Genomic DNA, 12,437 nt, shown 5'->3' on the forward strand with positions numbered 1-12,437 from the left:
TATTGTCTTTTGTTCCTCAAACCCCCTTTCTTGCACACACAGAGCCCGCAATCATCAGAAACCTCATGTCCACTGAAATCACAACATCATCTGTGTTTCTGAACTGGACTGAACCATTCGGAAACAGATCCTTCTACAGAGTAGAATGGACTGATGGCAATACCAGTGGCAGTCAGAATACCCCAGAAACCTCTTTGAATGTTACTGCTCTCACTGCTGGAGTGCAGTACTTCTTCACAGTCACTGCAGTGGCTGGAGATAACACAACTGTAGGACAGAGCAAGACAGTTTCTAAGTATACAAGTAAGTAACTCAGATACTTTAGTGTTGGATTGTTTCAATGCCACAGATACTATTTGTATTCATTTAAACGTTACTTGTTTGGATCCAAGAACGTGATGATTTTAAAGTTGCCATGTCTTTCTGCAATGAGACATTTCAGAGGATTTTTGCCCTAAGTAATGTATTATGTCATTTTGTAGTCACTTTTATTATAAATAAGAATAGAATATGTTTCTAAACACTTCTACATTAATGTGGATGCTATCATGATTACAGATAGTCCTGAATGAAATGTGAATAATTATGAGTGAGGAACTTAGACGCACAACATATTATACCCCTCCCTCCAAAAATGCTTACCTCCCCTGTTATTGTAATGGTGAGACGTTAGCATGTCATGGGGGTATGATACTGTATTTATGTATCTGTAACATTCTCACTCATCATTATTCATGATTCATTCAGGATTTTCCATAATCATGGTAGTATCCACATGAATGTAGAAGTGTTAAGAAATACGCTATATATACAAAAGTATGTGGACAACCCTTCAAATAAATGGATTTGGCTATTTCAGCCACACCTGTTGCTGACAGGTACAGTTGAAGTCGGAAGTACACTTAGATTGGAGTCATTAAAACTTGTTTTTTAACCACTCCAAAAATGTCTTGTTAACAAACTATAGTTTTGGCAAGTCGGTTACGAAATCTACCTTGTGAATGACACAAGTAATTTTTCCAACAATTGTTTACAGACAGATTATTTCACTGTATCACAATTCCAGTAGGTCAGAAGTTAACATACCCTAAGTTGACTGTGCCTTTAAATGCTTGGAAAATTCCAGAAAATGATGTCATGGCTTTAGAAGCTCCTAATAGGCTAATTGACATAATTTGAGTCAATTGGAGGTGAACCTGTAGATGAATTTCAAGGCCTACCTTCAAACTCAGTGTCTCTTTGCTTGACATCATGGTAAAATCAAAAGAAATCAGCCAAGACCTCAGAAAACAATTTGTGGACCTCCACAAGTCTGGTTCATCCTTGGGAGCAATTTCCAAACACCTGAAGGTACCATGTTCATCTGTACAAACAATAGTACGCAAGTATAAACACCATGGGACCACGCAGCCGTCATACCACTCAGGAAGGAGACGCGTTCTGTTTCCTAGAGATGAAGTACTTTGGTGCGAAAAGTGTAAATCAATCTCAGAACAACAGCAAAGGACCTTGTGAAGATGCTGGAGGAAACGGGTACAAAAGTATCTATATCCACAGTAAAACGAGTCCTATATTGACAGCAAGGAAGAAGCCACTGCTCAAAAAACACCATAAAAAAGCCAGACTACAGTTTGCAACTGCACATGGGGACAAAAATCTTACTATTTGGAGAAATGTCCTCTGGTCTGATGAAACAAAAATAGAACTGTTTGGCCATAATGACCATTGTTATGTTTGGAGGAAAACGGGGGAGGCTTGCAAGCCAAAGAACATCTCAACCGTGAAGCACGGGGATGGCAGCATCATGTTGTGGGAGTAGTTTGCTGCAGGAGGGACTGGTGCACTTCACAAAATACAGTGCCTGGCGAAAGTATTCGGCCCCCTTGAACTTTGCGACCTTTTGCCACATTTCAGGCTTCAAACATAAACATATAAAACTGTATTTTTTTCTGAAGAATCAACAACAAGTGGGGCACAATCATGAAGTGGAACGACATTTATTGGATATTTCAAACTTTTTTAACAAATCAAAAACTGAAAAATTGGGCGTGCAAAATTTATTCAGCCCCCTTAAGTTAATACTTTGTAGCGCCACCTTTTGCTGCGATTACAGCTGTAAGTCGCTTGGGGTATGTCTCTATCAGTTTTGCACATCGAGAGACTGAATTTTTTTCCCATTCTTCCTTGCAAAACAGCTCGAGCTCAGTGAGGTTGGATGGAGAGCATTTGTGAACAGCAGTTTTCAGTTTTCAGTCTCAGGTCTTTTGCAGACTCCATCAGGTTTTCTTCCAGAATGGTCCTGTATTTGGCTCCATCCATCTTCCCATCAATTTTAACCATCTTCCCTGTCCCTGCTGAAGAAAAGCAGGCCCAAACCATGATGCTGCCACCACCATGTTTGACAGTGGGGATGGTTTGTTCAGGGTGATGAGCTGTGTTGCTTTTACGCCAAACATAACGTTTTGCATTGTTGCCAAAAAGTTCAATTTTGGTTTCATCTGACCAGAGCACCTTCTTCCACATGTTTGGTGTGTCTCCCAGGTGGCTTGTGGCAAACTTTAAATTACACTTTTTATGGATATCTTTAAGAAATGGCTTTCTTCTTGCCACTCTTCCATAAAGGCCAGATTTGTGCAATATACAACTGATTGTTGTCCTATGGACAGAGTCTCCCACCTCAGCTGTAGATCTCTGCAGTTCATCCAGAGTGATCATGGGCCTCTTGGCTGCATCTCTGATCAGTCTTCTCCTTGTATGAGCTGAAAGTTTAGAGGGACGGCCAGGTCTTGGTAGATTTGCAGTGGTCTGATACTCCTTCCATTTCAATATTATCGCTTGCACAGTGCTCCTTGGGATGTTTAAAGCTTGGGAAATCTTTTTGTATCCAAATCCGGCTTTAAACTTCTTCACAACAGTATCTCGGACCTGCCTGGTGTGTTCCTTGTTCTTCATGATGCTCTCTGCGCTTTTAACGGACCTCTGAGACTGTCACAGTGCAGGTGCATTTATACGGAGACTTGATTACACACAGGTGGATTGTATTTATCATCATTAGTCATTTAGGTCAACATTGGATCATTCAGAGATCCTCACTGAACTTCTGGAGAGAGTTTGCTGCACTGAAAGTAAAGGGGCTGAATAATTTTGCACGCCCAATTTTTCAGTTTTTGATTTGTTAAAAAAGTTTGAAATATCCAATAAATGTCGTTCCACTTCATGATTGTGTCCCACTTGTTGTTGATTCTTCAGAAAAAAATACAGTTTTATATCTTTATGTTTGAAGCCTGAAATGTGGCAAAAGGTCGCAAAGTTCAAGGGGGCCGAATACTTTCGCAAGGCACTGTAGATGGCATCATGAGTTAGGAAAATTATGTGGATATATTGAAGCAACGTCTCAAGACATCAGTTAAAGCTTGGTCGCAAATGGGTCTTCTAAATGGACAATCACCCAAAGCACACTTCCAAAGTTGTGGCAAAATGGCTTAAGGACAACAAAGTCAAGGTATTGGAGTGGCCATCACAAAGTCCTGACCTCAATCCCATTGAAAATGTGTGTGCAGAACTGAAAAAGCATGTGTGAGCAAGGAGGCCTGCAAACCTGACTCAGTTACACCAGCTCAGTCAGGAGGAAGGGGCCAATATCCACCCAACTTACTGTGGGAAGCCTGTGGAAGGCTACCCAAAATGTTTGACCCTAGTTAAACAATTTAAAGGCAATGCTACCAAATACTAATTGAGTGTATGTAAATGTCTGACCCACTGTGAATGTGATGAAAGAAATAAAAGCTGAAATAAATAATTCTCTCTACTATTATTCTGACATTTCACATTCTTAAAATGAAGTGGTGATCCTAACTCACCTAAGACAGGGCATTTTTACTAGGATTAAATGTCACGAATTGTGAAAAACTGAGTTTAAATGTATTTGGCTAAGGTGTATGTAAACTTCCAACTTCAGCTGTATATAAAATCGAGCACACAGCCATAGACCAACATTGGCAGTAGAAAGGCCTTGCTGAAGAGCTCAGTGACTTCCAACGTGTCATCGTCATAGGATGCCACTTTTCCAACTTATCAGTTAGTCAAATGCCTTCCCTGAGAGACCTGCCCCGGGTCAATTGTAGGTGCTGTTATTGTAAAGTGGAAACGCCTAAGAGCAACAACGGCTCAGCCGCCAAGTGGTAGGGCACACAAGATAACCCAAGATAGCCTAAGATAACCATGCACAATGCCAAGCGTCTGCTGGAGTGGAGTAAAGCTCGCCGCCATTGGACTCTGGAGCAGTGGAAACATGTTCTCTGGAATGATGAATCACGCTTCACCATCTGGCAGTCCGACGGACAAATCTGGTTTTGGAGGATGCCAGGAGAACGCTACCTGCCCCAATGCATAGTGCCAACTCTAAAGTTTGGTGGAGGAGGAATAATGGTCTGGGGCTGTTTTTCATTGTTCGGGCTAGGCCCCTTAGTTCCAGTGAAGGGAAATCTTAACACTACAGTATACAATGACATTATAGACGGTTCTGTGCTGCCAACTTCGTTGCAACAGTTTGGGGAAGGCCCTTTCCTGTTTCAGCATGACAAAGCCCTTGTGCACAAAGCGAGGTCCATACAGAAATGTTTTTTCAAGATCGGTGTAGAAGTATTTGACTGGCCTGCACAGATCCCTGACCTCAACCCCATCGAACACCTTTGGAATGAATTGGAACGCAAACTGCGAGACAGGCCTCATCGCCCAACATCAGTGCTCGACCTCACTAATGCTCTTGTCGCTGACTGGACGAAAGTGCCCGCAGCAATGTTCCAAGATCTAGTGGAAAGCTTCCCAGAAGAGTGGAGGCTGATATAGCAGCAAAAGGGGGTCAACTCCATATTAATGCCCATGATTTTGGAATTAGATGTTTGACGAGCAGGTGTCCACTTACTTTTGGTCATATAGTGTATATTCTATTCTTAGTTACAATAAAAGTGACTCCAAAATGACGTAATACATTAATTATCATTCATTTCTATTAGGCACAAAATAATCTGAAACACAACCAAAACAAATATTAAATGCATCCAACACATTTTTAAAGTCACAACCTTGTTCCAGCCATTGCGTGCTCTGAATATGGGACCAAATATTTAGCATTTTACTACTTTAATACACATTTTGGTCCACTAAAATGAGGGTGGGGGGGACTATGTACAAAAAGTGCTGTAATTTCTAAACGGATCATCTGATATGGATGAAAATATCCTCAAATTAAATTTGACTGTCTGCAAATTTACCTCATTCAAAGTGCTGGAGTACAGAGCCAAAACAAAACGAAAATATGTCACTGTCCCAATACTTTTGGAGCTCACTGTATATATTTTATTGTATCATATTTTTTGGAGTGCGGCAACAATTTGCTAAATGAATATAGGGGAAACACTGCATGTTTTGCTTCATATCTTTGTTCAGAAGTTCTTGTTTATTTGATGGTATTTTTATCAAAGACTAGTGTTGAGTGACATTTGTTTGGTCGAGATTTACACAAACTCTCTCACAATGTGTGCTGGATTGCACAAGTCAGTCAATGTCAATATTTGAAGACACTCTATTGTCTTTTGTTCCTCAAACCCCCTTTCTTGCACACACAGAGCCCGCAATCATCAGAAACCTCATGTCCACTGAAATCACAACATCATCTGTGTTTCTGAACTGGACTGAACCATTCGGAAACAGATCCTTCTACAGAGTAGAATGGACTGATGGCAATACCAGTGGCAGTCGGAATACCCCAGAAACCTCTTTGAATGTTACTGCTCTCACTGCTGGAGTGCAGTACTTCTTCACAGTCACTGCAGTGGCTGGAGATAACACAACTGTAGGACAGAGCAAGACAGTTTCTAAGTATACAAGTAAGTAACTCAGATACTTTAGTGTTGGATTGTTTCAATGCCACAGATACTATTTGTATTCATTTAAACGTTACTTGTTTGGATCCAAGAACGTGATGATTTTAAAGTTGCCATGTCTTTCTGCAATGAGACATTTCAGAGGATTTTTGCCCTAAGTAATGTATTATGTCATTTTGTAGTCACTTTTATTATAAATAAGAATAGAATATGTTTCTAAACACTTCTACATTAATGTGGATGCTATCATGATTACAGATAGTCCTGAATGAAATGTGAATAATTATGAGTGAGGAACTTAGACGCACAACATATTATACCCCTCCCTCCAAAAATGCTTACCTCCCCTGTTATTGTAATGGTGAGACGTTAGCATGTCATGGGGGTATGATACTGTATTTATGTATCTGTAACATTCTCACTCATCATTATTCATGATTCATTCAGGATTTTCCATAATCATGGTAGTATCCACATGAATGTAGAAGTGTTAAGAAATACGCTATATATACAAAAGTATGTGGACAACCCTTCAAATAAATGGATTTGGCTATTTCAGCCACACCTGTTGCTGACAGGTACAGTTGAAGTCGGAAGTACACTTAGATTGGAGTCATTAAAACTTGTTTTTTAACCACTCCAAAAATGTCTTGTTAACAAACTATAGTTTTGGCAAGTCGGTTACGAAATCTACCTTGTGAATGACACAAGTAATTTTTCCAACAATTGTTTACAGACAGATTATTTCACTGTATCACAATTCCAGTAGGTCAGAAGTTAACATACCCTAAGTTGACTGTGCCTTTAAATGCTTGGAAAATTCCAGAAAATGATGTCATGGCTTTAGAAGCTCCTAATAGGCTAATTGACATAATTTGAGTCAATTGGAGGTGAACCTGTAGATGAATTTCAAGGCCTACCTTCAAACTCAGTGTCTCTTTGCTTGACATCATGGTAAAATCAAAAGAAATCAGCCAAGACCTCAGAAAACAATTTGTGGACCTCCACAAGTCTGGTTCATCCTTGGGAGCAATTTCCAAACACCTGAAGGTACCATGTTCATCTGTACAAACAATAGTACGCAAGTATAAACACCATGGGACCACGCAGCCGTCATACCACTCAGGAAGGAGACGCGTTCTGTTTCCTAGAGATGAAGTACTTTGGTGCGAAAAGTGTAAATCAATCTCAGAACAACAGCAAAGGACCTTGTGAAGATGCTGGAGGAAACGGGTACAAAAGTATCTATATCCACAGTAAAACGAGTCCTATATTGACAGCAAGGAAGAAGCCACTGCTCAAAAAACACCATAAAAAAGCCAGACTACAGTTTGCAACTGCACATGGGGACAAAAATCTTACTATTTGGAGAAATGTCCTCTGGTCTGATGAAACAAAAATAGAACTGTTTGGCCATAATGACCATTGTTATGTTTGGAGGAAAACGGGGGAGGCTTGCAAGCCAAAGAACATCTCAACCGTGAAGCACGGGGATGGCAGCATCATGTTGTGGGAGTAGTTTGCTGCAGGAGGGACTGGTGCACTTCACAAAATACAGTGCCTGGCGAAAGTATTCGGCCCCCTTGAACTTTGCGACCTTTTGCCACATTTCAGGCTTCAAACATAAACATATAAAACTGTATTTTTTTCTGAAGAATCAACAACAAGTGGGGCACAATCATGAAGTGGAACGACATTTATTGGATATTTCAAACTTTTTTAACAAATCAAAAACTGAAAAATTGGGCGTGCAAAATTTATTCAGCCCCCTTAAGTTAATACTTTGTAGCGCCACCTTTTGCTGCGATTACAGCTGTAAGTCGCTTGGGGTATGTCTCTATCAGTTTTGCACATCGAGAGACTGAATTTTTTTCCCATTCTTCCTTGCAAAACAGCTCGAGCTCAGTGAGGTTGGATGGAGAGCATTTGTGAACAGCAGTTTTCAGTTTTCAGTCTCAGGTCTTTTGCAGACTCCATCAGGTTTTCTTCCAGAATGGTCCTGTATTTGGCTCCATCCATCTTCCCATCAATTTTAACCATCTTCCCTGTCCCTGCTGAAGAAAAGCAGGCCCAAACCATGATGCTGCCACCACCATGTTTGACAGTGGGGATGGTTTGTTCAGGGTGATGAGCTGTGTTGCTTTTACGCCAAACATAACGTTTTGCATTGTTGCCAAAAAGTTCAATTTTGGTTTCATCTGACCAGAGCACCTTCTTCCACATGTTTGGTGTGTCTCCCAGGTGGCTTGTGGCAAACTTTAAATTACACTTTTTATGGATATCTTTAAGAAATGGCTTTCTTCTTGCCACTCTTCCATAAAGGCCAGATTTGTGCAATATACAACTGATTGTTGTCCTATGGACAGAGTCTCCCACCTCAGCTGTAGATCTCTGCAGTTCATCCAGAGTGATCATGGGCCTCTTGGCTGCATCTCTGATCAGTCTTCTCCTTGTATGAGCTGAAAGTTTAGAGGGACGGCCAGGTCTTGGTAGATTTGCAGTGGTCTGATACTCCTTCCATTTCAATATTATCGCTTGCACAGTGCTCCTTGGGATGTTTAAAGCTTGGGAAATCTTTTTGTATCCAAATCCGGCTTTAAACTTCTTCACAACAGTATCTCGGACCTGCCTGGTGTGTTCCTTGTTCTTCATGATGCTCTCTGCGCTTTTAACGGACCTCTGAGACTGTCACAGTGCAGGTGCATTTATACGGAGACTTGATTACACACAGGTGGATTGTATTTATCATCATTAGTCATTTAGGTCAACATTGGATCATTCAGAGATCCTCACTGAACTTCTGGAGAGAGTTTGCTGCACTGAAAGTAAAGGGGCTGAATAATTTTGCACGCCCAATTTTTCAGTTTTTGATTTGTTAAAAAAGTTTGAAATATCCAATAAATGTCGTTCCACTTCATGATTGTGTCCCACTTGTTGTTGATTCTTCAGAAAAAAATACAGTTTTATATCTTTATGTTTGAAGCCTGAAATGTGGCAAAAGGTCGCAAAGTTCAAGGGGGCCGAATACTTTCGCAAGGCACTGTAGATGGCATCATGAGTTAGGAAAATTATGTGGATATATTGAAGCAACGTCTCAAGACATCAGTTAAAGCTTGGTCGCAAATGGGTCTTCTAAATGGACAATCACCCAAAGCACACTTCCAAAGTTGTGGCAAAATGGCTTAAGGACAACAAAGTCAAGGTATTGGAGTGGCCATCACAAAGTCCTGACCTCAATCCCATTGAAAATGTGTGTGCAGAACTGAAAAAGCATGTGTGAGCAAGGAGGCCTGCAAACCTGACTCAGTTACACCAGCTCAGTCAGGAGGAAGGGGCCAATATCCACCCAACTTACTGTGGGAAGCCTGTGGAAGGCTACCCAAAATGTTTGACCCTAGTTAAACAATTTAAAGGCAATGCTACCAAATACTAATTGAGTGTATGTAAACGTCTGACCCACTGTGAATGTGATGAAAGAAATAAAAGCTGAAATAAATAATTCTCTCTACTATTATTCTGACATTTCACATTCTTAAAATGAAGTGGTGATCCTAACTCACCTAAGACATGGCATTTTTACTAGGATTAAATGTCACGAATTGTGAAAAACTGAGTTTAAATGTATTTGGCTAAGGTGTATGTAAACTTCCAACTTCAGCTGTATATAAAATCGAGCACACAGCCATAGACCAACATTGGCAGTAGAAAGGCCTTGCTGAAGAGCTCAGTGACTTCCAACGTGTCATCGTCATAGGATGCCACTTTTCCAACTTATCAGTTAGTCAAATGCCTTCCCTGAGAGACCTGCCCCGGGTCAATTGTAGGTGCTGTTATTGTAAAGTGGAAACGCCTAAGAGCAACAACGGCTCAGCCGCCAAGTGGTAGGGCACACAAGATAACCCAAGATAGCCTAAGATAACCATGCACAATGCCAAGCGTCTGCTGGAGTGGAGTAAAGCTTGCCGCCATTGGACTCTGGAGCAGTGGAAACATGTTCTCTGGAATGATGAATCACGCTTCACCATCTGGCAGTCCGACGGACAAATCTGGTTTTGGAGGATGCCAGGAGAACGCTACCTGCCCCAATGCATAGTGCCAACTCTAAAGTTTGGTGGAGGAGGAATAATGGTCTGGGGCTGTTTTTCATTGTTCGGGCTAGGCCCCTTAGTTCCAGTGAAGGGAAATCTTAACACTACAGTATACAATGACATTATAGACGGTTCTGTGCTGCCAACTTCGTTGCAACAGTTTGGGGAAGGCCCTTTCCTGTTTCAGCATGACAAAGCCCTTGTGCACAAAGCGAGGTCCATACAGAAATGGTTTTTCAAGATCGGTGTTGAAGTATTTGACTGGCCTGCACAGATCCCTGACCTCAACCCCATCGAACACCTTTGGGATGAATTGGAACGCAAACTGCGAGACAGGCCTCATCGCCCAACATCAGTGCTCGACCTCACTAATGCTCTTGTCGCTGACTGGAAGAAAGTGCCCGCAGCAATGTTTCAAGATCTAGTGGAAAGCCTTCTCAGAAGAGTGGAGGCTGATATAGCAGCAAAGGGGGGTCAACTCCATATTAATGCCCATGATTTTGGAATTAGATGTTTGACGAGCAGGTGTCCACTTACTTTTGGTCATATAGTTTATATTATATTCTTAGTTACAATAAAAGTGACTCCAAAATGACGTAATACATTAATTATCATTCATTTCTATTAGGCACAAAATAATCTGAAACACAACCAAAACAAATATTAAATGCATCCAACACATTTTTAAAGTCACAACCTTGTTCCAGCCATTGCGTGCTCTGAATATGGGACCAAATATTTAGCATTTTACTACTTTAATACACATTTTGGTCCACTAAAATGAGGGTGGGGGGGACTATGTACAAAAAGTGCTGTAATTTCTAAACGGATCATCTGATATGGATGAAAATATCCTCAAATTAAATTTGACTGTCTGCAAATTTACCTCATTCAAAGTGCTGGAGTACAGAGCCAAAACAAAACGAAAATATGTCACTGTCCCAATACTTTTGGAGCTCACTGTATATATTTTTTTGTATCATATTTTTTGGAGTGCGGCAACAATTTGCTAAATGAATATAGGGGAAACACTGCATGTTTTGCTTCATATCTTTGTTCAGAAGTTCTTGTTTATTTGATGGTATTTTTATCATAGACTAGTGTTGAGTGACATTTGTTTGGTCGAGATTTACACAAACTCTCTCACAATGTGTGCTGGATTGCACAAGTCAGTCAATGTCAATATTTGAAGACACTCTAGTGTCTTTTGTTCCTCAAACCCCCTTTCTTGCACACACAGAGCCCGCAATCATCAGAAACCTCATGTCCACTGAAATCACAACATCATCTGTGTTTCTGAACTGGACTGAACCATTCGGAAACAGATCCTTCTACAGAGTAGAATGGACTGATAGCAATACCAGTGGCAGTCAGAATACCCCAGAAACCTCTTTTAATGTTACTGCTCTCACTGCTGGAGTGCAGTACTTCTTCACAGTCACTGCAGTGGCTGGAGATAACACAACTGTAGGACAGAGCAAGACAGTTTCTAAGTATACAAGTAAGTAACTCAGATACTTTAGTGTTGGATTGTTTCAATGCCACAGATACTATTCATATTTATTGATACATTAGTTGTTTTGATCCAAGAACATGATGATTTGAAAGTTGCCTTGTCTATGTAGAATGAATTGATGGCAGTAGAGATATGAATGAAACTACCAATGAGGCGCCTTTAACTTAACTGAGCTGACTGCTGGAGTGAAGTACACATTCAGGGTGCTTGCAATTAATGGGGATGAGATGACTGAAGGCAATATTTGATATTATTGAGTTGCGGAACTCTTGGTGTTAACGGACATTTTTCATGTCTAGAGGCTGATCCATCCCTCTGGGTTGTGTATATTAGAGGCTGATCCATCCCTCTGGGAAGTGTATATTAGAGGCTGATCCATCCCTCTGGGTAGTGTATATTAGAGGCTGATCCATCCCTCTGGGTAGTGGATATTAGAGGCTGATCCATACCTCTGGGCAGTGTATATTAGAGGCTGATCCATCCCTCTGGGAAGTGTATATTGTAGCATTTAAAGGCCCAGTGCAGTCAACATTTAGATTGTTGTGTTTTATATATATTTCCACACTATGAGGTTGGAATAATACTATGAAATTGTGAAAATTATGATCATGCCTTTTTAGTGTAAGAGCTGTTTGGAATGTCAGTCTGTTTTGGTTGGGTGACTTTTTGGCCTGAATGGTGACATATCCAGGAGCTAAATGTATTAAAAATATTAAAAATATTATCCAGTTTTCAGTTTTCCCCTCCCCACTCAGACCACTCCCAGACATTCCAAGCTAAATTCTTCCTTGAGAAATTGCTCTTTGCTGACAAGCTATTTTTGTTTGTTTTTGAACATTTGAATTGAAAACAATGACAGTAAGGTACCGAATTGTTACCCAGAAAATATTCAATATTGAGAAACAAATGGCTACATTGGACTTTTAATACAGATGTCTTTCAAGATAT

General features: G+C 40.6%; 1 protein-coding gene across 1 annotated transcript in view; it reads left to right on the plus strand.

The window, feature by feature from the left end:
- Positions 1-12,437, plus strand: part of LOC110521306 (receptor-type tyrosine-protein phosphatase beta) — a 120,749-nt gene that overhangs the window by 57,563 nt on the left and 50,749 nt on the right. Inside the window, exons 8-10 of the mRNA XM_036968573.1 lie at positions 43-303; positions 5,628-5,888; positions 11,214-11,474. Of these exons, the coding sequence (XP_036824468.1) occupies positions 43-303; positions 5,628-5,888; positions 11,214-11,474 (783 nt within the window). The remainder of the gene's footprint in view (positions 1-42; positions 304-5,627; positions 5,889-11,213; positions 11,475-12,437) is intronic.

The sequence above is a fragment of the Oncorhynchus mykiss genome, chromosome 30, assembly GCF_013265735.2.
Source record: "Oncorhynchus mykiss isolate Arlee chromosome 30, USDA_OmykA_1.1, whole genome shotgun sequence".
Taxonomy (NCBI): domain Eukaryota; kingdom Metazoa; phylum Chordata; class Actinopteri; order Salmoniformes; family Salmonidae; genus Oncorhynchus; species Oncorhynchus mykiss.